Source organism: Xyrauchen texanus, chromosome 26, assembly GCF_025860055.1.
Source record: "Xyrauchen texanus isolate HMW12.3.18 chromosome 26, RBS_HiC_50CHRs, whole genome shotgun sequence".
Classification (NCBI taxonomy): domain Eukaryota; kingdom Metazoa; phylum Chordata; class Actinopteri; order Cypriniformes; family Catostomidae; genus Xyrauchen; species Xyrauchen texanus.
The window spans coordinates 34,094,176-34,119,587 of NC_068301.1; the positions used below are offsets into that span (position 1 = coordinate 34,094,176).

The 25,412-nt window shown below is 36.4% G+C and overlaps 1 protein-coding gene across 3 annotated transcripts; it reads left to right on the forward strand.

Annotated features, from left to right (window-relative positions):
* Positions 1 to 471: 471 nt before the first annotated feature.
* On the forward strand, positions 472 to 24,411 carry psmg2 (proteasome (prosome, macropain) assembly chaperone 2). Of its 3 annotated transcripts, none has more exons than XM_052092898.1 (8): positions 477 to 557; positions 671 to 871; positions 970 to 1,141; positions 13,412 to 13,470; positions 18,523 to 18,641; positions 23,137 to 23,310; positions 23,909 to 24,029; positions 24,259 to 24,411. In XM_052092898.1, exons 2-8 carry the CDS (start codon positions 815 to 817, stop codon positions 24,337 to 24,339), a joined length of 783 nt encoding a protein of 260 aa, XP_051948858.1. In that variant the 5' UTR covers positions 477 to 557; positions 671 to 814; the 3' UTR covers positions 24,340 to 24,411. The 3 variants fall into 3 exon arrangements, with proteins under 3 accessions (XP_051948857.1, XP_051948858.1, XP_051948859.1); XM_052092899.1 differs by having other exon boundaries at positions 479 to 557; positions 798 to 871; XM_052092897.1 differs by having other exon boundaries at positions 472 to 871.
* Positions 24,412 to 25,412: the final 1,001 nt, after the last annotated feature.

Sequence of the window (25,412 nt, forward strand, 5' to 3'; positions counted from 1 at the left end):
TCCCCTGGACCTGTCTTGATATCCAGTTTTGTTTTCAGTTAACAGTATTGGTTTTATGTGTATAAAGAATATTCCCATCCAGGGCCGTTGCAAGGTAATCTGGTAAACCTTTCCTATTAAAACATACAGTTTAGGATTAGTTGTGGGGCACCTGGACCTCTGGGCGCCTAGAATAGTTACCACCTTTCACCCCACTATCTATGACCCTGTTCCCAACACACTGACAGCGCGATCTTTTAATATGATATGTGATTTTTATCATGTTTCTAAAATATCTAAAATACGTGATGGAAAGACACGTCTTATTGTTGGTAGCCTATATTGAGAGTCTTTTTCATCATATTTATTTTACTTTAATACAACAGAATTGAAATGATAACCACTTTATCAGCAAGAGCGCATGAACGTGAATCCCGCGATATCTGCCTTTTATCTCGTAGTCTGATCCACTACGAACGTATTTCACTCTGTCTGAAGCCGTCAACTCTCGTCTACTTTCAAATTGTTTGGCATCTCAAACGAGCCTATAGTTGGTAACACCGCCCTTACTAAGTCTGGTAAAGATGAAAACATTATAATAATAATCATTATCAAAATAATTTGGGCTTCTATAAAGCGATTAATCACATGCACACACACAGATGCCACAACTTTTTTGTATTTTTATCAGGCATCAGCGTGTCCCGGTGAGGCATGACGCAGTTCTGTTCGGTCCTTATTCACAGTGCAGGAAATTGAAAGTAAAAATCACTACAATTTCACTTCACTTATTCCACTTTTACCTTGTAAATCCATAGAGATTAATTAAACGAAAATGTTCGTTTCGACGGAGGATGTTTCTCCTTCTTTTAAAGGCTTTACTTTGATTATGGTAAGTGAACATTTAACGCTAAATATATTTATCATCACAATCGAATGTGGGCTTCTGTATTATGCTGTATTTATTAAACACTGAACATTTGTGCATAGCCTGCAGTATCTGTTGGAAATGTGGGGCAGCTCGCCGTTGATCTCATCATCTCCACACTGAATATGCCCAGAGTGGGATACATCCACACTGACTGTCTCATTCCCATGACTGGAAACAACCCTTACGCCACATCTACTGAAGATGCTTCCCAGCTCAGCACCAATGCAGAAGGTAATAAGATATATCACTTTTGTCATTGATTTAATAAACCCAAAAAACGTCAATTCTGTCAGCATTTACTCTCCTTTATGCCAAAAAGGAGAAGTAGAATGTTCAAGCTGCTCTCCTTCATACAATGGATGTGCATGAGGACTGGGGCTCCAAAAAAGGATCACAAAGCATCATGAAAGTAATGCATATGACTCTATATAATAAAGTAATATAATTGACATATCAAACCAGCCCGTCTGGTTTTTCTGGCAACAACAATAATCAATGCGATTATCTAATCAGCCAATCGTGTGGTGTCGTGGAATATCACGATGAATCTCTCTAAGTTGTAAGAAAACTCTCAGAGTCTTGAGTTCCAGATGCCAAAATTGTAGTTTATTGAACACCAACAAACATGAGACCGGCCAGCTGTCCGTTCTGACTGTCTTAGTCCAAAACCTCCTCTTCTATACAGTTTGTTATCTGGCATTACCTCATTTCTGTGCCCCTTTGTTATTTTTGTAACCAATGGATACTATTTGCCACCATTATCTCACAGAGCCTTTTGATATCTTTTTACTGGTAGAAACTTGGCTTTAGTCTATCTTCAAGGTCCTTAGTCTCATTATTTTGTTACAGCTGGGTGCTCTTTGTGGCCTCTGCAGCATCAACACTTTTAGTAACCTCATATGCTCTCTCCTGGGTCACACAAAGGCCAGGAAACTCATATAAGTATTTTGATATATAAGAAACATACTAGAATATTGAAAAATATACTATATATTCCCACCTCTGAGACTTAAAAAAGTCTCACACTCTATTTCCCTCAAACCAGAGTGCAGTCACACAAGCTAGCCTGTCCCATTTAATCATGTAGCCAAAGTAGGCCACTCTGTCCACTATCCAATGCCATTTTTATGGGGCTGCACTCTGCAGAACTTGGGACCAAACCTCTCCATCCACACTTAACTAGGAAGGAGTAAAAGATCCCAGTCCTCTAGCTATCACTGTTCCTGGGGGTGGGTGACAGAAATCAACTCATTTGTAATAAGCATGTGCATGCAAATGTGAAGCCTTGCGTGATGTAGAGTACAATTGATTATCCATTGAGTAGAAGATATATATATATATATATATATGCTTTAACAAAACACTATTAAAAGTAACATAGTAATATTTATCCTTCGTTGCCAGAGGAACTCACAGACAATTCGGTAGCCTGAGCGCTATCTGGTGGTGTGTTGGAGCAGACAGCGGGTTTTTAAACCACCAGTTGAGTCTATTTGCTCTTGCAGCCAAGCACTGAGGTGCTCGTCGCTCCTGTCTTCAAATATAGCTCTTATATGTCTTCTCTTGGCAATAACTTCACATATACATTATATGGAACCATAATCATCAAAAATGCTACTTCTATTTGGTTAGATACAGTGTACTAAAGATATACTTCACCAATAAGTAATAAGAAATTGGTTACATTGATAATAGGGAATATGTCAAAAATAACAAACAAAACACCCTCTAACTCCTTTCTTGAGATGCTACCTATTTTGTTATGTAAAATGAAAGTACAATAGTCTTGCTGTCTCCCTTACTATCAAAAACATGAAAAAGTGTTCAAAAATAAAATTCCCTTACATTGTTATTTTCTTGATTGCTTCTCAGTAAATCTCATCAAGTTCATCCAATCCTGGCCCAATGGTATATTGTCTGGTTGCAACACTTGTTTGCGTTGTCATCATTGATACGGCTACCATTTGCTTAGCCTCCATTCTAGTCATAATTGATCTCAGAATGGGTATAATACAACATAACAATAATGCAAATAGGGTCAGTCCCATAACTACTATTATACCTATTTTCATTAGCCCCAACTTCCATGAACCAAAAAGATCATCAAACCATTGCCCAAACCGCTGATCTCTCCCTACATTAGATTTAACTTCCTTTCTCAGGTCATGCAGTTTCCTCATCGCCTGGGTAAAAGTTCCTTCTGGGGATGTATTATTTGGTATGTATGTATATACAGCAATCTAAATCTAAACCTAATCACATTATTATTAAAAAACATTTCATCATCTAAATGCCATATTACTGCACAATTGCCCTTAAATTGTCCTACATTCGTTTTTCCTTTAGTTTTGTTAAAGCATTCATACTCCAGTTGACAATTTATTTTATATGATAATGTGCTTTCTTTTTCCCATTATCCACACGTATTTGTCTAATTTTCTGCCTTCATCTCCCCACCCTATCATCTTATAATATTTATCATATTCGGATGACCCAAGAATGCCAAACATTCTGCTGGGCAGTACACTGTTCTCCCTGTTTTACCACAGTTTTTTGGCATAATACTCAGCGCAATGCTTATAATCATACTGATTTGGGACTACTACAAATTTTTTCAATGGAGTGGGCTGAGCACATTACACAGTTTGTCATTTTTGCTTGCTTAGCTGTATATCTGGCCCATTTATACCAGTCATTTTGATTTGCATATTGTAATAGTTCCTGTGTTCCTGCTGACTCTATGGGTTCCATATCATTTTCTAAATTTATTTGCTTTTTCAGTCTTTGGGTGATTATTTTGACAGGTGTCTTTTGAGGCCGATTCTTCGGTTTGTTCTGCTTAGTCAAATTGCTTATCCAGATTCTTTGCTTTTCGGGTTCACCTTTGTTTAGTGATCCAGGCCTTCGCTTCTTTCTGATTTCTCGTGCTATGTTATCTAGTCTCTGCTCATTCGGGGGAATAACATTGAAGGTCTGAGATGTCAATTGTAGGAAATTCATCATACCATAGTCGTTGTGACAGTCCTTCACCTGGAGAGTCTGGGCCTTCCTTGATCGCCTGTCCGGTAGGCCCTGTATAGGAGGCAATACCTGTCCCAAATATGTTAGTAACAGCATCATCAACACTAATACCTCCTTGAGCTTCCATTCTTTCTCCATGTGCCACAACTCTTCCTCGAACAACTGCGCTTGTTGGCCTGTTTCATTTCCTTCAGTTGCTTCTGAATCTGTTTTAGCAGGACGATCACTTTCTTCTTGTCTCTCTCCTTCTTCACCTTCTTGGTCCTGTTCTTCTGTGACATGTACTTCCGTCTCACTTTCTATGCTTTCCTGCTCTACTGCGGCACTTCAATCCCTTTTTCTGCTGCAGCGTGCTCTTCCCCTACTTTCGCTTATCCTTCTACTTCCTCTTCTCTTTCCTCAGATTCTGTAGCCGGTTCCTGCTGATCTTCTTCTTCCTCGGGTTCTTAGTTTTGTGCTTGCTGCTCTTCTTTGTCTGAATCTTGCCTCAGTATTCATCGTTGGGAAGTCCATATTCATAGTTTCTTCAATACAGTCCGTCAAGTGCTCTGTACTTTCTTAATTCACATTCTGGAGTATTTTGTTTTAGGTCAGCTTCATTGGAAAGGCCATCCAAGATCCCCAAGGCTGATTGTAGGGAACCCACTCTGCAGTATGCTTTCTTAGAATTGTTCATCTGGTGATCCTGGTCCTTCTTGGGACGTTTCTCTGGTAGGCCCCATCATTGGGGGCAACACTTGTCCCAAGTATGTCAGTAATAACATCCATATTAATATGTCTTTCTTATTCATTGGTATTGTAGGCCGCAATTGTTTTCCACCTTCTCTCCTTCAGCGGGTCATCCTGTCCTAACTTGCTTCAATGATGGCAACAGCATGACTATTTCATTTTATATATATAAAGAACACTGTAATCACCTCATATGGTTACATGTTTTATATTAACTAACAATCATTACTTTCTGCATTCATTTGATTAATATATTAAATGATTTCCCTTATTAGAGTCATTTGCTACAAACACATTTGTTGCATCTCATTTCTAGCACTAAATAACACATGGGTCCTCTGCCTCCTCCAGGCAGGAGCCAGGCATAGCCTGACTTTGTTCCAATTAAAAACATTAGATCATCCCTTTAGTATCTATACACAACATTTTTCATGGTCATTCACAGAAAGGGTCATTCACAAAAGGCTATAATTCTCCACAGAGGAGGTAAACTACCACAGGTGTTCCTTATCTTAAAACTCCCTACTCATTCACTTATCACATACATTTCATTTCCTCCTGTTTCCCAAGGACTCTCAATGTCTGTATCACATTAATTAATTTTCCCTGCAAGCTAAGCTGTTTTTCATAGTTTCAGACTATATCAGAGTAATTCAGAGTATTAAATCAATAAAATAATTATCAAATATATAACATATCATTGGAGGAATCAATTTCCTCCCAGTTTGGTATTTCTGTTGCAATGGGCCATTTACATTGATCAGTACATTGATCAGTACTTCATCTGGTTTTTTATTTAATCAATGGTAACACACAATATTATATTATTCCCCTCTCACAAATTGTTGTTTCAATTATTATACCAATTGTAGCCAACCCTGCACCCTATTTCTTAATTAATTCCATTTATATTGTTACAAACAAACAAGACAAGCAATCTTAATCTTTAGTCACCACCATGTATCTTTTCCATTCTTCATTACTTTTAAAATGTATATGAGTTCAATTAAAGCATAAGTAAAAGTAATAAATCATCTTCCAGTCTAAATTCATTATCATACAAACATTCCCCATGTTTGTTTAATACTTCTATAAAATGTCAAGCACTCCTTTGTCTGCAACGGTTCTCAAAACTTTACCCCCAAAACAATCTATAAATAATCCTCTACACAGGGTATGATCCCTGACAACACAGTGACAGAATGCTTAGTATTTAACACTGTGATAAGTTATTTTAGTAAAGTGGTTATTAAAATGCAGTCGGGTTCAGTGGAACTTTTAAATTTTTGAGCAGGTCTCTTCTAGAACTCCCTTTTGATGCTTCTGATCTAAGAGCATTCATCCACTTCCTTAAACCCCTTTCAAACCTTCTTAGTCAGGTCTCCAGGGCGGTGACGCCCCTGCTTTGGTTGCTTAACCTTTTATGCCATTGTCAAGTCTTACCCGTCATTGGGTCGTCACCTCTTGCCACTGGTCTTGATGCTGCTCAGTCCTCAATCCTTAATAATTTGGTATCAGTAAACAGATATTTTCTTTTTCAGGGAGTATCACCAGAGAACCGACACAGCCAATGGAACATCTACAAATGCTTAAATATGGAGACAATTCAAAACATGGTTAAATTCAAAAAGCATTATTAAAAATTCATCAGTCTATTAAAATTGTCCAAAGTAAAAGTAAAATATGCTAAAATTGAACTCATTTATAGATAATTAATTTCCATTCAGGTTTTATTTCTGCTACTTCAGCAAATGTTACACAAAACTATGTATCATGGTGAGGACTAACATCAGAACAAAGCCTCTCAAGCTTCTAGGAAGCTTAATTAAAAACATCACCTCAATTCAATAATAGTCTCTAGATAGTTTTTGAACCTACATTTATTCTTTCAGATGAATTTTCAACTTAATCTCTTTTCTTTAGTATAAACCCTTAACTTTAGATTGCCCTCTTAATATATAAAATCTTTAATCATTGATGAGGAGAGCTGTTTGAACTCCTTCATATCACTCTATCTAACATTATTGTCAAGGCACATCATTTTACATATAAAAATAAAATCAAACCAAAATAAAATGAAATAAAACACTTATGAATATTTCTTCAAATTCTGCTCTTGTGTTTCTGTTTCAAGCAGACACTTATCAATTTTAGACTGAGAGTGAGGAGTGGGGCATTACACTGTTTCACAATAATACATTTAATTTATTCTTCAACAGTAAAAATAGTGATATTTATAATAACTGATTATATTAACTGCTTTCAAACTTTCTCATCTCACACCATTTAAAAACAAAAACTACTCTTATCAAAAACTACTCTCATCTTACTTTCTTCTGTCCATTCAAACAACATACAAATAACCTTCTAATCTTTAATAAAACAGAACACAATGTCTTTTTCGACATTCTCTATATAATCAATACAACTTATGTTTAGCCTTCTGTTCATGCAGAGCTTTACATTTACAACACCTATCTTATTATTAATATATTATAATCCCTTTTTTATTATTAAGTAATAATTTATTATTACTACTTTCTCCATTTCTTACACTTTCTCAGGTGAAGGAACTTCCATTCTATCTAATAAAATAATATAAATCAAGTTTTTAAACTAACAGAAAAGTAAAAGATTAAACAGAATAAAGTCTTAAAGACAAACATATCTAAAAACATATCTCTTTTCTTGTGTTTTGAAATAATTGCTCAGTAAGATACACTACGTACTTTTAATTTCTCATGACTCTTACATTATTTATTTATTTTTTATCCAAATGTTTCATCATCTTTTAACAGTTATCACTATTATACCTCTAAAATTACACTTTCATGTATTAACTATGGCAAACTAAAATAGTAGTAATAGAAATAGACACTCAATCAGCACTTTGTAGAACACACTAAGCTCCTTTTTTTTTTTAATTTTTTTATTATGAGGGTACTCTCTGGAAAATTTGGGGGAGTAACCAATTCAATAGGTAACTCTATAACTTTGCCATATGTTTGTAATATTTACTCTTCAAATCAATAAATCAGTGGTTAGCTGCTGGATTTAAATTTAGACCCTCAGAACAATTTAGACACGGGCATTGAACCCATTGATGGCATTCTGGAAAATCATAAAGTGATCGTATAAGACTGAAATCAACTTTTCCAGAGAAATTTTAATCCACATTATAAATGGCAAATCAGTAATGATTACCAGCAGTAATGAGCGCAGGAGGATATATCAGATCAGTCACATCATTTTCAGTCTTCTTTGTGTCCGGATTTCCTCCTGCAGCATTAGTAACTTCTATAAAATCATCTTTCTCAGCCATCTGCAATGGGGACAAACTAGTTCCAGAATGAGTTAGTGAAACAACATACACATAATGATGACAAAAGAAACACAGAATAGACACATGAATATGAACTTATTAACATTCATATATGAGGAAGTTATAATGTTCAATTTAATCTTAACCTTTCTCCATTGGCTTCACCTGCCCCAAAGACTAATTTTTAAATGATCCAAATCATTCTTAAATTTATGTTCCTTTAATTTTAGTCTCAAATGCAGATTCTCAGTGTATCCACGATCAACCAAGACCTATTCTGTGTATACCAAACAGAAAATAAATAAAATAAAAACAAAATATCTATCTATCTGCTATCTGTCTTTTTCTAAAGTCGGGGCCCCTTTCTGTCTGTCTGAAGACATCAAGAGAGGCCTGTTTCCCCTCAAAGCCATCCTCAATGCCCTCATCAGACAGTCCCTAACAAAAATAAAAAATCTCTGCCTATCTTTTGTTGGTTGATCAAGTATACACCGATAACGCTGCACTCACATTTAAATTGTTCTCCAGACATTTTTTAAATCATAGAAAAATCAAAAACAACTTTCTAGTGTTTAATTTAATAATATTAAAATAGTATTCTCTCATAAACTGGACCAGACAGAACATAAAACGGACACATGAATGTGAAGTTTTCACATTTAAGGTTTAACTGCATAAGATACAAAATATAATTTTCTTATTTTATCATATCTTTGGTCCTCTTTTGCCATTTGCTTTAATATAACAACACTTATCTTAAATACAACCTTTGTTTAAAATACAATTACTTATTTGACTTTAGTTTAGCGCAATACACTCGACTCAAAGCTTTATTGTTTGTCCAGATAATGTGATTTCCCAAATGCAATTCAATCACTTTAAAGTGATCACTTTTTATAATCTAAATATTCTTACTCATCACTTTGATATAAAAGGAGTTATGATCTGACACATGTCCATTCAACAGCTCTCCAGTTTAGTTAATCTTACATCAGGCTTCATTCATGGCATGAAAAGAACAGCCCAAGAATAAACATTGTCCAGTCCGCTAAGGGTTAACTTTTTGATTTCATGCACATTTTTGTTTTAAAGCTATTTGTTTGTTTATACTGTATTATATTTATCCTTACACACACACACACACACACACACACACACACACACACACTTACACAGACATACACATATAATTTTTATCATTGGTTTTCATTCTACAATCATAATATTTATTAAGTGCCCTCTTTGTTTTTAATCATCAGATCTCTTCTGCCTCTTATATTGATGAAAATAGTCTAAATAGATTTTCTTTTATGTAAATTTCATACATACTCCTCATTAGTTATGCAGCAAAGGATCAACCTCTCTATCTTGATTGATATTTATTGGGCTCATATAACATACACTTCCATACGCAATCACACTTCAGTCATACTTCCCATACTTTCAAACACAGATTCTCTCACAAACACAGAAACTTTCACACTTTTACAAACACAAGGCCTTTATAAACACAGAGCTCTCAAAAAACATTATACTAAAACAAACCTATTACTTCTGCCCCTCCTTTTGCTCTCCTCTTTTTATCCCTCTCTCTCCTTTATTTCCATAAAAAAACACTCATTATTTACAGTGGTTGATCGCTATATCTGTTAATTATTTTTATATTAAAACTCATGTACTTCCACCCACAGCTGTCACATCCATTTTGGGTCTCTGTTCAAGACAATTTCTACATTGGTGCTAATTCTCCTTTACTCTCCCTTTTAAATATCACCTTAACATTTTTGACTGTATTTAATTTGTTCATAACTCCAGAAATGATCACTAATTCCCTGTGTTTCTGTTATTCATCTTTTTAATTCTATATCTTTTCTTCTCTCAGTTAGTCTCCTCTCAAATTCAGTAACAGCTTATTTCCACATTATGATTTCTGTTTCATGAGGAAAACTGAGACAAGGAAAAAAAAGTCTCTCTGTTTCTGTGCATGCTCACAGCCCTCCCTTTACAGCTCCCTATTCTCGCTCTAGCAGCCCCTCCCTTCTCTCTTTCCCAGCACTCAGTCTCCAGCGTACTGTAAGAGAGAGAGAATGAAAAAATCAACAACTGTGCTCATTTATCCGAGTCTTATCAACTATACTTCTGGATAACATCCAACTAAATAAACTAAATATTTATTACTACTAATACTTATTTATATATTTATTATACTTATTTTTATTTCTTATCTCTTCCCCTTATATTTATTTATTATCTTTTCTTTCTTTCTTTTTACTCTTTTTGTTATCCTCTTTATTTTCTTAACTTATATTTTCTCTTATTCTTTTATTTTATTATTTTCTTATGTTCCTTCTTTTATTGCTTATATGGTTTCACTTTATTTCTTCTCAAAACCAACTATTTGTTTATTCATGGTTTATGTTTGTTAGTATAATCTTATTTTGTGATTTACAAAACTTTTCTTAAAACATGGTTATACCTCACATACTACTTATACATACATCTTGGGTACAAAGTCTGGATAATAAGATTATACATTACTTATTTCTTATACATACAGCATGGTCACAAGTGTTTAAACTAATGCATTCATTTTTCTAATTATTTGCTTTATCATGCATTATACTTTCATTTTTGATTACATATGTATTTCAACATGAGCAATACATTGCTTTCACATAAGTAATGCATCATTATCTATGTCTATATTAGCAATACACACTTAAGTTTTGCATTCTGCTTTATATCATGCATATCTATGTTTCCCTATCCAAGTCTGCCCTCTTAAAACAACGTTTCCCAATAATGTGCCACTTCAGATTTCAAGTAAGGAATATTTGCCTCCTTGACTGACACTTTCAAATGTCCCTTGTATATATCTATCTCATCTCTATGGCCTGCTTTACAGAGTGTAGTTATGTGATCCACAAATAATTTAGGATCTATGTTCCTAACCGCAACATCCAACCAGTTAACAAATGGCCACTCCTGTTCTATTTCTCCTAAATTCACCACTTCAGTTAAGGTTCTCATTAACTCCTTCTTTTTTGCAGTTAATTTTCTCTTCTGCCCTGCGTAATCTATGTACTCTGATTCTTTCCAAAAATGATCGCTGATTCCCTTTTACTTTATCAGCGCTCTTTCCAATTCTCTCTCCCACTCTTCAGATCTGCATTGATCTCCAACTTTACAAAACTCGCTTGTCTCTGCATTTTTCTCTAGTCTTGTTCACTGTAATGGAAAACTTTTTGCCTTTTCTTTATCTTTTTCCCAATTATTCTATTTTTTTTTTCTTCTGAATCTCCTCTTCCCCTCACTCACAGAGCTGTCCGTTCAGCTGACCAGTGAGCGAGAGCAAGGCAGGGAGATATCAGAGAAGCAGGTGCCATTTTGCGTCTTTATACTTTTTCTACAATTGTTTTATTCAATTCACTGTTTCAATTAGTTTTCCACTTTTGCTCTCATTTAGCATTTCCTGCTTAGTGCACCTGATTCTCTGTATTATTCTGCCTCTGCACACAATACATCATCAACACTGCAATCATGCATTTGAATAAACACAAAAACAGCGCATTTAGTACCGTAAGCACACATGCACCAACAACATAGTTAGTCATGCACATTATTCATTATCTCAAACATGCACATAGTTCAACATTTCCCGTTTTCTACACAGTCCGGGTTCCGTCAAACACTTCAATAAATAACTAAATCTAACACCTGGAGGAATTTTATGCGAATTTCACTTCTCCACCCGTGTTAGGATTTTCACCTGTACAGGATTTTCAGCCACTCTTCTGGCAAAACCTTGAATAAATGCACCTAACCGGGAATTTTCACGCGCGTCGCTTCTCGACTCACCCCCAGGCTTTTTCTACCTTCTTCAAATAAACTTTCTTAAACTCTCTTTAAACAATCCCACCCCCTATTTTTGAAATCTGGAACTCTCCTCTATTTTAGCCAATTAGTTCAAATTATTCTATGTCCGGACTGGCAAAAGTCTTAGGGAAGCCACTTACCGGGACTCGCTACCACAGATCACACAAAAACACCTTAAGCAAAGATGCTTACCTCAGTTTCTGGCGCCAGTGTTTCTGTGCGATTCGTGCAAGCCGTCCCACCAGCGACCTCTGCCCCTTGACCTCAATGCCAGCCCCACGAGTTGGAGCCAAAGATATGTCGTGGAATATCACGATGAATCTCTCTAAGTTGTAAGAAAACTCTCAGAGTCTTGAGTTCCAGATGCCAAAATTGTAGTTTATTGAACACCAACAAACATGAGACCGGCCAGCTGTCCGTTCTGACTGTCTTAGTCCAAAACCTCCTCTTCTATACAGTTTGTTATCTGGCATTACCTCATTTCTGTGCCCCTTTGTTATTTTTGTAACCAATGGATACTATTTGCCACCATTATCTCACAGAGCCTTTTGATATCTTTTTACTGGTAGAAACTTGGCTTTAGTCTATCTTCAAGGTCCTTAGTCTCATTATTTTGTTACAGCTGGGTGCTCTTTGTGGCCTCTGCAGCATCAACACTTTTAGTAACCTCATATGCTCTCTCCTGGGTCACACAAAGGCCAGGAAACTCATATAAGTATTTTGATATATAAGAAACATACTAGAATATTGAAAAATATACTATAGTGGCAGCAGTGCTGTGCATAAAGTCATGCAGATATGGGTCAGTAGCTTCAGTTAATGTTCACATCAACCATCAGAATGGGGAAAAATGTGATCTCAGTGATTTCAAATGTGACATGATTGTTGGTGTCAGATGGGCTGGTTTGAGTATATCTGTAACTACTGATCTCCTGGGATTTTCACACACAACAGTCTCTACAATGAACTCTAAATTGTGCCAAAAACAAAAAACATCCAGTGAGCGGTAGTTCTGTGGATGGAGATGGCTTGTTGATGAGAGAGGTCAACAGAGAATGGGCAGACTGGTTTGAACTGACAAAGTGTACGGTAACTCAGATAGCCACTCCGTACAATTGTGTCGAGAAGAAAATCAACTCTGAATGCTATTCTGAGATGCGGGTTGTGATATTTTGGTGGCACGAGGGGGACCTACACAATATTAAGCAGGTGGTTTTAATGTTGTGGCTGATCGGTGTATATTCTGCAGTCTTCTGAAGCCATGCGATAGCATGGTGTGAGGAACAGACTGAAATTTAAGGTGTTATTATTAACTGCTCGACAGCTATGGTCAATATTCACTGTCATTGTATAGAGAGGAGCAACCTGGACATTCTGATATAAATAAATGCTTTTGTGTTCCGTTAAAGAAAGAAAGTAATATGGGTTTGGAATGACATGAGGTTAAAAAAATTATGATTGAATTATAATTTTTCGGTGAACTAGTTCTTTAACTATCTGCCTTTCTTGTATTATTAATTCATGTGCATACATTTTAATGTGTTTCTTTGCAGTATATTCCCACAGTGACCTAAAACTGGCTGTACTACAGATAAGGACACCCATCATCCAGGTTAGTGAATAGTGCGTGTATACAAGCAGACACTTTTTTTTCTATTGCAAATTACTTTAAACAGAACCATACCCCTACAAAGTGCTTTTGCCCCTCATACAATTGCATATACATTCTCATCGATACTTTGGGTGTTTCTTCAACTTCAGGCACTTTTAGAACTGTGGGCTTCTAAAAAGTAAAGTCTCTTTAAAACATCTTTCACACTCACAATATTTTTATTTATTTGTCTACTAACAAATGTCCAACAGTGTATGTACATGCACCACAGGAGATTTACAGTGCATCTGGAAATTATTCACAGCGCTTCACTTTTTACACATTTTGTTATGTTACAGCCTTATTCCAAAATGGATTAAATTAATTATTTTCCTCAATATTCTACAAACAATACCCCATAATGAGAACGTGAAAGAAGTTTGTTTGAAATCTTTTTTTTTTTTTTTTTAAATCACATGTACATAAGTATTTACAGCCTTATTTTTCTGATTTTACATTATATATCTCAGGGTGTAAATAAAGTAGCTCCAAAACTGCTTTTGTTTAGTTCCCAATCATGTCAACTGTAACTGAGAAAATGTTGTGTTGATATGACAAAGCAAACAAAAGTTACAGCATTACAAATATTATTTATTCTAGTATACAAAAATGTCTCCCGCCTCTCCAAACAAATAAAACATAATAATTGTTTATAAGAATTAATTACACATGCAAATACTACAATAACTCTCTCTCCAAAGAATGGTGACATCAGTAACTAGATCTCATTTAGTTCCATTCGGTGTACTTTGTGCCATCTCCTGGTGGCCATATGTAATTAGAGTGAGCAATCCTCTCTGCCCATATTTGGATGACTTCCACATCTGGTTGAAGAGATCTGATCCAGGAAAGCTAATGTGTTTTTTGCTAGATAGCACAATATGTGCTTTGCGCACATTGTGCTTTGTGTGGGTTATCTAATGATCTTTTCATCCAATTACGTTGTGTGTGGGATCGTTTTAACAGGAATCCCTTTGTCTGAATAACAGTATGTGAAGTTTTATGCTCTGTTTATATTTTGTTAAGTTATTTGCGAAAACGCGGCTTATAAGTAACACCTGTTTACATGTAGCTAACATGCTATTACTCTCAAATGTTTTGTCTAAAACAAATATTATACATAATATATAATAGTATTCTACTATTTGATAGCTTTCCAATTACATATGACACATGGCTATTTAATCAGTTTGATGGTTTTACTCGTGATGTCCTGATACTGATATCGGAATCGGGTCTGAAACCGTGCTCATGTACCTGTATGCTCTTAAAATGCTTTGATACCAAAAACCAATACCATCTGGCATACGAATGTCACTACGTAAATATCAAGCACACAGATTAAAATCACATAATGTCCTAATGAGATTATTTAACAACTAAAGCTGTGATTTAATGTGTTCCTACCTTTTAGAACTCGTTAGCCATTAGTGCATTTTTTAGCAGATGACAGCAGGCAGAGTGCTAATTCACTTTTTAGTCATATACAGACTACATGGTTATTTAATTAAATAGCAGCCTTTTGCGTATTAATAATCACTTTGAGTCACATAGTGACATGCTTTTCCGGAGTGGGAAGCTGCCATCATAACGTCAGAGCTTCTTGGTTAAAAACAACACACAGAAACACTTCAAAATAAAAGCTCCACCAAAATACAGTGATGTGAAAGTAATTGCCCCATTCCTGATTTCTTCTATTTATGTTGTATTTTTCATACTAAATTGTTTTAGATCTTCTAATAACATGAAACAAAGGCAACCCAAGTAAACACAAAATACAGTTTATATATATATATATATATATATATATATATATATATATATATATATATATATATATATTTTTTATTGTAGCAAAATATATCCAACACCTACAGTGAGGAAAATAAGTATTTGAACACCCTGCTATTTTGCAAGTTCTCCCGCTTGGAAATCATGGAGGGGTCTGAAATTGTCATCGTAGGTGCATGTCCACTGTGAGAGACATAATCTAAAAAAAAAAATTCAGAAATCACAATGTATGATTTTTTAACTATTTATTTGTATGATACAGCTGCAAATAAGTATTTGAACACCTGAGAAAATCAATGTTAATATTTGGTACAGTAGCCTTTGTTTGCAATTACAGAGGTCAAACGTTTCCTGTAGTTTTTCACCAGGTTTGCACACACTGCTGGAGGGATTTTGGCCCACTCCTCCACACAGATCTTCTCTAGATCAGTCAGGTTTCTGGGCTGTCGCTGAGAAACACGGAGTTTGAGCTCCCTCCAAAGATTCTCTATTGGGTTTAGGTCTGGAGACTGGCTAGGCCACGCCAGAACCTTGATATGCTTCTTACAGAGCCACTCCTTGGTTATCCTGGCTGTGTGCTTCGGGTCATTGTCATGTTGGAAGACCCAGCCTCGACCCATCTTCAATGCTCTAACTGAGGGAAGGAGGTTGTTCCCCAAAATCTCGCAATACATGGCCCCGGTCATCCTCTCCTTAATACAGTGCAGTCGCCCTGTCCCATGTGCAGAAAAACACCCCCAAAGCATGATGCTACCACCCCTATGCTTCACAGTAGGGATGGTGTTCTTGGGATGGTACTCATCATTCTTCTTCCTCCAAACACGGTTAGTGGAATTATGACCAAAAAGTTCTATTTTGGTCTCATCTGACTACATGACTTTCTCCCATGACTCCTCTGGATCATCCAAATGGTCATTGGCAAACTTAAGACGGGCCTTGACATGTGCTGGTTTAAGCAGGGGAACCTTCCGTGCCATGCATGATTTCAAACCATGACGTCTTAGTGTATTACCAACAGTAACCTTGGAAACGGTGGTCCCAGCTCTTTTCAGGTCATTGACCAGCTCCTCCCGTGTAGTTCTGGGCTGATTTCTCACCTTTCTTAGGATCATTGAGACCCCACGAGGTGAGATCTTGCATGGAGCCCCAGTCCGAGGGAGATTGACAGTCATGTTTAGCTTCTTCCATTTTCTAATGATTGCTCCAACAGTGGACCTTTTTTCACCAAGCTGCTTGGCAATTTCCTCGTAGCCCTTTCCAGCCTTGTGGAGGTGTACAATTTTGTCTCTAGTGTCTTTGGACAGCTCTTTGGTCTTGGCCATGTTAGTAGTTGGATTCTTACTGATTGTATGGGGTGGACAGGTGTCTTTATGCAGCTAACGACCTCAAACAGGTGCATCTAATTTAGGATAATAAATGGAGTGGAGGTGGACATTTTAAAGGCAGACTAACAGGTCTTTGAGGGTCAGAATTCTAGCTGATAGACAGGTGTTCAAATACTTATTTGCAGCTGTATCATACAAATAAATAGTTAAAAAATCATATATTGTGATTTCTGGATTTTTTTTTTTTAGATTATGTCTCTCACAGTGGACATGCACCTACGATGACAATTTCAGACCCCTCCATGATTTCCAAGTGGGAGAACTTGCAAAATAGCAGGGTGTTCAAATACTTATTTTCCTCACTGTATATCACCCATGTGAAAAACGAACTGCCCCTTTAAACGTAATAGCAGGTTGTGCCACCTTTAGCAGCAACAATTGCAACCACACGCTTCTGATAACTGAAGATCAGTCTTTCACAATGCTGTGGTGGAATTTTGGCCCACTCTTCTTTGCAGAACTGCTTTAGTTCAGCCACATTGGAGGGTTTTCGAGCATGAACTGCCGTTTAAGGTCCTGCCACAGCATCTCAATCAGGTTCAAGACAGGATTCTGACTAGGCCACTCCAAAACTTTAATATAGATTCTTTTGAGCCATTCAGAGGTGGTCTTACTCCTTTGCTTTGTATCATTGTCTTGCTGCATAATCCAGTTGCACTTGAGCTTCAACTCATGGCTGATGAACGGACGTTCTCCTTTAGGAATTTATGGTAGAGTGCAGAATTCATGTTTTCAAGTCGGCCTGCCCCTGAAGCAGCAAAGCATCCCCACACCATCACAAAACCCCCACCATGCTTGACCGTAGGTATGATGTTCTTTTCATGGAATTCTGTGTTTGATTTAAGCCAGATGTAACTGCACCACTGTCTTCCAAACAGTTCCACTTTCGACTCATCAGTCCACCGAGCATTCTCCCTAAAGGTTTGAGGATCATCAAACCTTTGTGTGTTTGGCAAAATTCAGAAGAACCTTAATGCTCTTCTGGGATAGCAGTGTTTTTTGCCTCACCACTCTTCCATAGATTGCATTTTGCTCAGTGTCTTTCTGATAGTGGAGTCATGAACAGTGAGATTTATTCATGCGAGAGAGACCTGCAGTTCTTGGATGATGTCCTTAGCTTTTTTGTGACTTCCTGGATGAGTCGTCGCTGTGCTCTTGGAATGTTGGAAGGTCGACCACTTCTGGGAAGGTTCACTACTGTGCAAAGTTTTCTCCATTTGGGACAATGGCTCTCACTGTTTCTTTGGAGTCCCAGAGCCTTTATTTTAATCACCTTTTCCGTCATCATTTCTAGAATTTATTTCGACCTTGGCATAGTGTGCTGCAGGGTGAGAACTTTTAGCGAACTACATGCTGCTGAAAAAGTTATATTTAGGTGTTGATTGAACTGGGCTGGCAGTAATCAGGCCTTTGTGTCTAGTCCAGCTGAACCCCATTATGAATGCAGTTTCATAGATTTGGGGATTTAGTATCTAAGGGGGCAAATACTTTTTAACACATGCCCATTGGGTAACTTTTTTGCTTGAATAAATAACATTATCATTTAAAAACTGTATTATGTGTTTACTCCGATTGCCTTTGTTTTATGTGCGATTTTATTAAAAGTTTTGAAAAAATGTAGTATGAAATATACACAAAAACAGAAGAAATTGGGATGGGACAAATATTTTTTATAATATAATAATAATTTTTTTTCCCCCACATCAATCTACACTCCATACCACATAATGACAAAGCAAAAACCAGACAAAATATTGTACTACTTTATCCGTTTACTATTGTGCATGTGACAAATACATCTTGTGAAGAAACAGTTTCTGTTTATTGTTTGTCTTAGACAAAGGTGAGATCATTCAGAAAGCTGATGGTGTCCTGGATCAAGAGCTGTGGATTTCTCAGAACTGTGCTGCTGTCCAGCAGTCACGCATATCAGAGAGATGACCGACAGCTGCTTGGGTAAATAGGAACTCTCTTTAAATCCCAATATGTGTCTTTTTGATGCAAAGACAGATAGAATGTAAATGTAAACTTTTTTTTATATTTCTTGTTCATTTTCTTAAGTAAATATGAGTGTTGCCTGTGCAAAACCTCACCATCAGGATGCTAAAGTGTTCTGGGTGGTTGTTTACTGGCCCAAGTCAAAAGAACCCACCCTCAAATCTCTCTGGGTTTTTTTCATTCGTTTTACATCCCTATTTCTTAGCGTCCATTTACACGACAACGTTTTCAACTAAAAACAGAAAACGTTTTATGTGTTTTGGGGTCTGAAAACGCAAACTTTTGAAAACGGGTTTCAAAGTACGTTTTCAAAACTATGCCATTATCGTCTTCGTGTAAACATGCAAAAAGTTCTTTCTGGGAGCATATCAGAACAATTTTATTTGAAACACTTAAAGAAGCTATAAACAACCTGTCACTTCCACAGATGTTGAGGCAAGATTTAATTATTCTTATTCCAAAACCAGACAAAGAGTCCAAAATCTTGGACAACTGGAGACCGATAACACTTTTAAACAGTGACTACAAACTGTTAACATATATTTTTAAATCGAATAAAAAATCTCTCTCTCAAATAATAAGTGACACTCAATCAGGATTTATAAGAGGTAGATCAATACACAATAATGTCTGCCTTGTCCTTGATTTACTTGAATATAATGAGAATGATTTTTATAAGGACTTTGATACGGTCGAACACTCTTTTATTTTCAAGGCTTTGGAACTATGTGGCTTTGGGGAGAAATTTAGGACCATTATAAAATGTTTTCATAATGACACTAAAAGCTCAATATCCCTCTCATGTGGCACTACCCCTTGCTTCACAATCAACAGAGGTATAAAACAAGGCTGCCCCATTTCACCCTCACTCTTCATAATCGCAGCTGAAATGCTGTCAATCCTCATCAAAAATTCTGATATCGAACACTTAAATGGCTTTGATAGCCAAGTAATTATAAGTCAGCTGGCTGATGATCAATCTTGTATCTAAAAAATGTTGAGCAGGTCCCAAAGGCCAATGAAATTATTGCCTAGTTCAATTGATAAAAATATTATTAACTATACATGACTGCCATCTTGAGGCTGCATATGGCATATATGTCCCTAGTAAAACTACTGTCAAATACTTACGTATACATATAACAAAATATACTAAATTAAGTGAAACCTTAAATGTATGGAACAAAATGGATGAATGTAAATCAAGATTAAACCGATGGTTTAATAGAGATCTTTCTCTTTTTGGCTGCATCTATATAACCAAAATGGAAAGCCGTTCAAGATGTATTTACCCAGCTTATTCTCGGTCTATCTCTAACAAAGCTACTAAAACCATCAATAAATTTAACTATGATTACATTTGGAAAATAAAACCTCATTATTTGAAAAGAGCAACTATAATGAAAGACTATGAAGATGGTGGGCTACAAGCCATTGACTATGACTGTATTAATGGAACCTTAAAGACTAAACAGTAACAGCTTTTGGTATTGTGTTCCTGGGGAGTTGTTTAGAAGGATTGGAGGTATTGATTTCCTTTTACGCTGTGACTTTGATGTTCCAAAACTACCTATAAAACTGTCAGCATTCCATTCACAAGTACTGCTGTACTGGAAACTTCTGTACAAACATAATTTTGCACCCCATGATGTACCCATCTGGAACTGCAGATTAATTTTATCTTTTGAAAACCTTGGTACAAAATGTAATTTTCAGTGCAACCATTAAACACTATAATAGAGTTGTCCAAAGCATCCCTTCTGCTTTCTTTTTGATGGCAAAAATGCTCTACCTCATATGTTCAACCCCCTCATCTTCCTTCATTGATGATTGCTGGTCACCAGTTCTCCAGGAAGACTTTACAGAACAAAGTGTTCTGTGGTCTCTATACTCTTTACTTTATATCCAATGCCATATAGCTGAAACTTTGTTTCTCATATCTTCAATTATTCTACTTTGAAGAAACTACATACAGATTTCTTAAAGTTACCTTTTCCCCCAAAAGCAAAAGAGCTTCACTTTAAAGTATTTAATGATATATATCCTTCAAGAGAACTCCTTGCACGAAGATACATTTTTGATCAAAATAAAGACCATAGAGACCACGGATAACTTGTTTTTCTTCTTCCCTTACAGTAACATGTTCTGGTGTGCCATGTATGATTGGCTGGAGCCTTATCTCCAGTCTCCCTCCACTTTCACTAGAGATAACATCACATTTGGAATCATAATGAAGGACAAAAACTACAAAATTCTATTAAATACTTTTAATTTTTCATCCACAAATGTAAATGTATTTAAACACAGCCTCTATTTACTGTCTTCACAAAATAATTTGCATTGTACCACAAATCTCAAATTTTAATGGTGAATATGAGCTGCGCTTCAGTTTCTTTAAAGCATTATATTGTATTTTATATTGTAATAATGGTAAGGCAAATTAAAATGATTGTAAATTGACAACTATTGTATAGAATAAATTACATTATTGTTAAATTACTGCTAAAAGTATTAGTCCACGTACAGTAAATAAGGCATATTCAATATTCAAACTTATTAACAGCCGAATTAAATTGACCAAGTTACTGCGTTCAGTGAGACCTTTCATGGAGAGACGGGAACATTCATCCTTCATTCAGTTAGATTTTCAATGGTGATCTTGTTCATGTAAGATCATCGTTAGATCATTTTTGGCCTCTTTAGTGGCTGCACTTTGTAAATTAAAAACAGTCATTTGCTATTGTAGTTTGTGAAAACGTTAAATCTACCAATACCAGCTGGTTGGCAAATGAGTCTTATTGGAGCAGACAGATAACAATGACGGTGATTCCTGACATATGCTATTCATGTCATATACTTTATGTTGGCTACACCTCCAAAACACACTTGGAACAGTAAAGCTGAATTATTTTATTGTATTTTGTACAAATTGGCCTACTTATTAACATGAAAAAAACAAAACCGTTATTACATGTTTAATAAATTGAACAGAAATCGAGCAACACGACAAACTCTCCCATTACAATGACTGCTGTCGCTCACTGCAGGTTTACAATGAGAGCAGCATTTCGACACGAGCGCATTGACGCTCCACACAATGTTCTGCACTCTCACGAATGCTCTCATTAAAAACAAAGCAGTCTAATCGGCATAATGAATCAATTATTTACACCACGTCTGTGCCTTGCTTGGAATGAGATCGTTTTAGTTTTGTCGTGTTGCTCATTTTCAGAGTATTTTACATCTACGTTCAAAGCAAGCGGTGCAATATGCAAAGAATCCAAAATAATTACAAAGTGCTTTTCGCGCTTGTTCTACAGCTTCTTTTCATGTGTCAGGTGATGTTTCTTCAGTATTCATTTTTGTGTGCCACACGAACAGAGCTAAAACATAAAGGAAGAGTCTGAGCTTTAAGACGGTTTAAAACTTGTGCATTAGGATCAGTTTTCATTACAGATAGAACGGAGGAATAATCTATGCGGCTCTGATTGACCATTGCTGTTTCATTGCTCAACGGAAATGTTAGTTATTGGTTAGAATACTCAACCGCTGCAAAAACACGTTGTAAATAGAAACCATTGATGCAACAGGAGCAGACTTAAATTGAAATCTGTAATCGTCAATTTTCACGATTACATAATCTTGGCAGACGTAATCGGAATCGCAATTTAGTTTTTTGGTTACTTGTACAGCCCTAGTTGTTTGTGGAGAGGAAAACAGCAAAAAGACTGCTTAATTTCATTGATATCTTAGAATGAACCGAAGCCCCTTAACCATAGCCTCTTTTATAATTAGGCATTATGTTTTATCCTGTGTGCTCCATTTCTTATAAGCTTCGATGTTGTTGTGACCTTTCATTCTTGCCAGATATTGTTGTACCATTGATATCTCCTATAAAAAGGAATGGAAGAAAAAAATACATTCAAAACTACAATGGTGGACTACAGGACTGTGTTTGTGCTGCTCAAGACTTGTATTAATAAAGCAACCTCATCGTCCTTCCAGACAAAATTGCTCGATGCTTCATTGTATTCACCGCTCTGTGGAAGAATGCTTTTGTGCGCAGGCACGTAGTGCTTCTTTATAAAGTGACATCGCCAACTACTGGCCTGGCATGCATAATACAGCGTTTTTAGTAGTTTTTTCAGATCCGTGTGAACGGGGATCATCTTGACAACGTTGTTGTCTGTACGCGAAACATTTCAAAAACCTTTTCCATTTTTAATACATCGTTGTCGTGTAAACGTACCCTTAGAAAAGTAACGGCACACATCTCAACAAGCAACATGATTTGAGGTCTCTAGCACAAACAAGCGGAATGAGTTACACACCAAAGTTTAATACTAATGTTTAGGGATTTCACATAGTACAGATTGACTTTCAGCACACATGAGGCATTCACAAATATTGTAAAAGGATATCCAATGTGTTGTGTTGTCTATTTTTTGAGCAGCACTCCTCTGCGTTACCTGCTGACTCCATCTCTGCAGAAACAGGAAGGACAGAGAGTGGAAAAGCTGGGCTGGAGGGAGATGGCGAGAATCAGTATATTCCCTGATGTGTTTGACTCAGAACAGCACCTCTATATTCCTGGAGGAGGAGTGACCAAAGCCCTGTACACAGACTGGTAAAACACTAAATCTTTAACTCAGAATCATTTGTTAATTTTGGCAATCCATAACCCTGTGTTATCATGGTCCATGTGTCACACTATTCATACTTTACTAGAGATGGGAATTGAGTTGCATAACTATTGCTCTCGTGCACTCTCATGAGCACAGGAAATCAACGGTCAGTCAAGATTTTCACTTAATCATACATTCGATTTTGGTTTGTTTCTCACCAAACCTTATTAGATGCTTTTATAACAATCCTGAGTCTCATGGAATAATTTATTAGACTTCTGAATTATATTTTTGCATTTGTTTGAAGCTTGAAGATGTGGTCACCATAAACTGTCATTGTATGACATCACTGAGCACAAGATTTCTTTTCACAGTTTCTCCCTTTGTGTTAAGAAAAAGAAAGTAAGTCACATGGGGTTATAACAACACAGGGGTGAGTAAACATTGACGTTTACTAAACTCAAAATGAAAATTATATTGTTATTTACTCACCTCTTTCTCTGTTGAAACACAAAAGGAGATAAAAAATGTTTTTCATACAATGAAAGTAAATGGTGACCGAGGCTAACATTCAAACAGACTTTTCTTTTTTGGTCTCAGCTGTACAGAGGACATATCTATGGCAGTAGTGCTAAACTTCTGTTCAGAAGGGGACAACATTCCTGATGCTTTCACCCTTATCAACCATCTCAATGACTGGCTCCATCTGCTGGAGAAACCTGTAAGTTATTTAGCCACTAGCATGTTCTGTTGCTTTAAAATGTAGTGAACTACATATTATCTAATGGATCTCAATTTTATTGACCACTGAAAATGAACCTTAGATTTAAATGACAGTAGTTTTGTCCAGCATTTGGTTCGGCGTGGCACATTACCTTAGGAGGATGTGGTTACTGAACTGATTTGTCTTCATTGGTGCTGTTTTGATTATGTTGAACTCCTTCTCTCAGATACAAGGGTCAGTGCAGTGGAGGGTCCCTCCATCATGGAGACTTTTGTTCGGCAGTGGTGTCCCGCCTCTACTTTTCTAAATCACAGCTGCAAGCTTGTAGACACACTTTTTGTAACAGTGACTGCTTTTAATATGAATGTGAAAAATTATTGTGGACATCTGAAGAACTCATGAATGCTCACAATACACATTTTGTTTGTAAATAAATTATATAGTACAAAATTGAGTCTTGTAGTTTTTCTCATAATGTTAAAGGGATAGTTCACCCCAAAATGAAGTTAATGCTTTTGTTTCTTTTCTTTTGAAACATGAAAAGGGAAGTCTGAAATCGTTGTAAACAGTATAATTACATAATTTAAAACATTTTTGAAAACATTTTCTGGAGCTTGTCTAAATCATTTCTCATTACAGCAGTACAGAGTATTTTGAAAAACAAGTGAAATTGAATTGAAGCATAAATTAATCATTACTTACCAAATTTGTTTAAATCTCATTTAAAACACCAACCAAATTCACACATTTAGTTTTTAAAAAACCTGATTTTTGAAAAAAAAGCTGAAATATCACATTGACTTATTCATTGAAGTATTCAGACCATTGACCCATGGCACTTGAAATTTAGCTCAGGTGCATCACATTTTGCTGGATCATCATTGAAATGTTTCTTAACTTTGACTGGAGTCCACCAGTGGCAAATTCAATTGATTGGACATGATTTGGAAAGGCACACACCTGTCTATATAAGGTCTCACAGCTGAAAATGCATATCAGAGCAAAAACCAATCCATGAGGTCAAAGGAACTGCCTGAAGAGCTCAGAGACAGGATTGTGTCGATGCACAGATCTGGAGAAGGCTACAGATCATTTCGGCTGCATTGAAGTTTCACAAGAGCACAGTGGCCTCCATAATTCTTCAATGGAAAAAGTTTGAAACACAACCAGGACTCTTCCCAGAGCTGGCTGCCTATCCAAGTAAGCAATCGGGGGGAAAAGGGCATTTGTAAGAGAGGTGACCAAGAACCCAAAGGTCACTCTGGTTGAGCTCCAGAGATCATGTGTGGAGATGGGAGAAACTTGTTGAAGGACAACCAATATAGCAACACTACACCAATCTGGGCTTTTTGGCAGAGTGGTCAGACGAAGCCTCTCCTC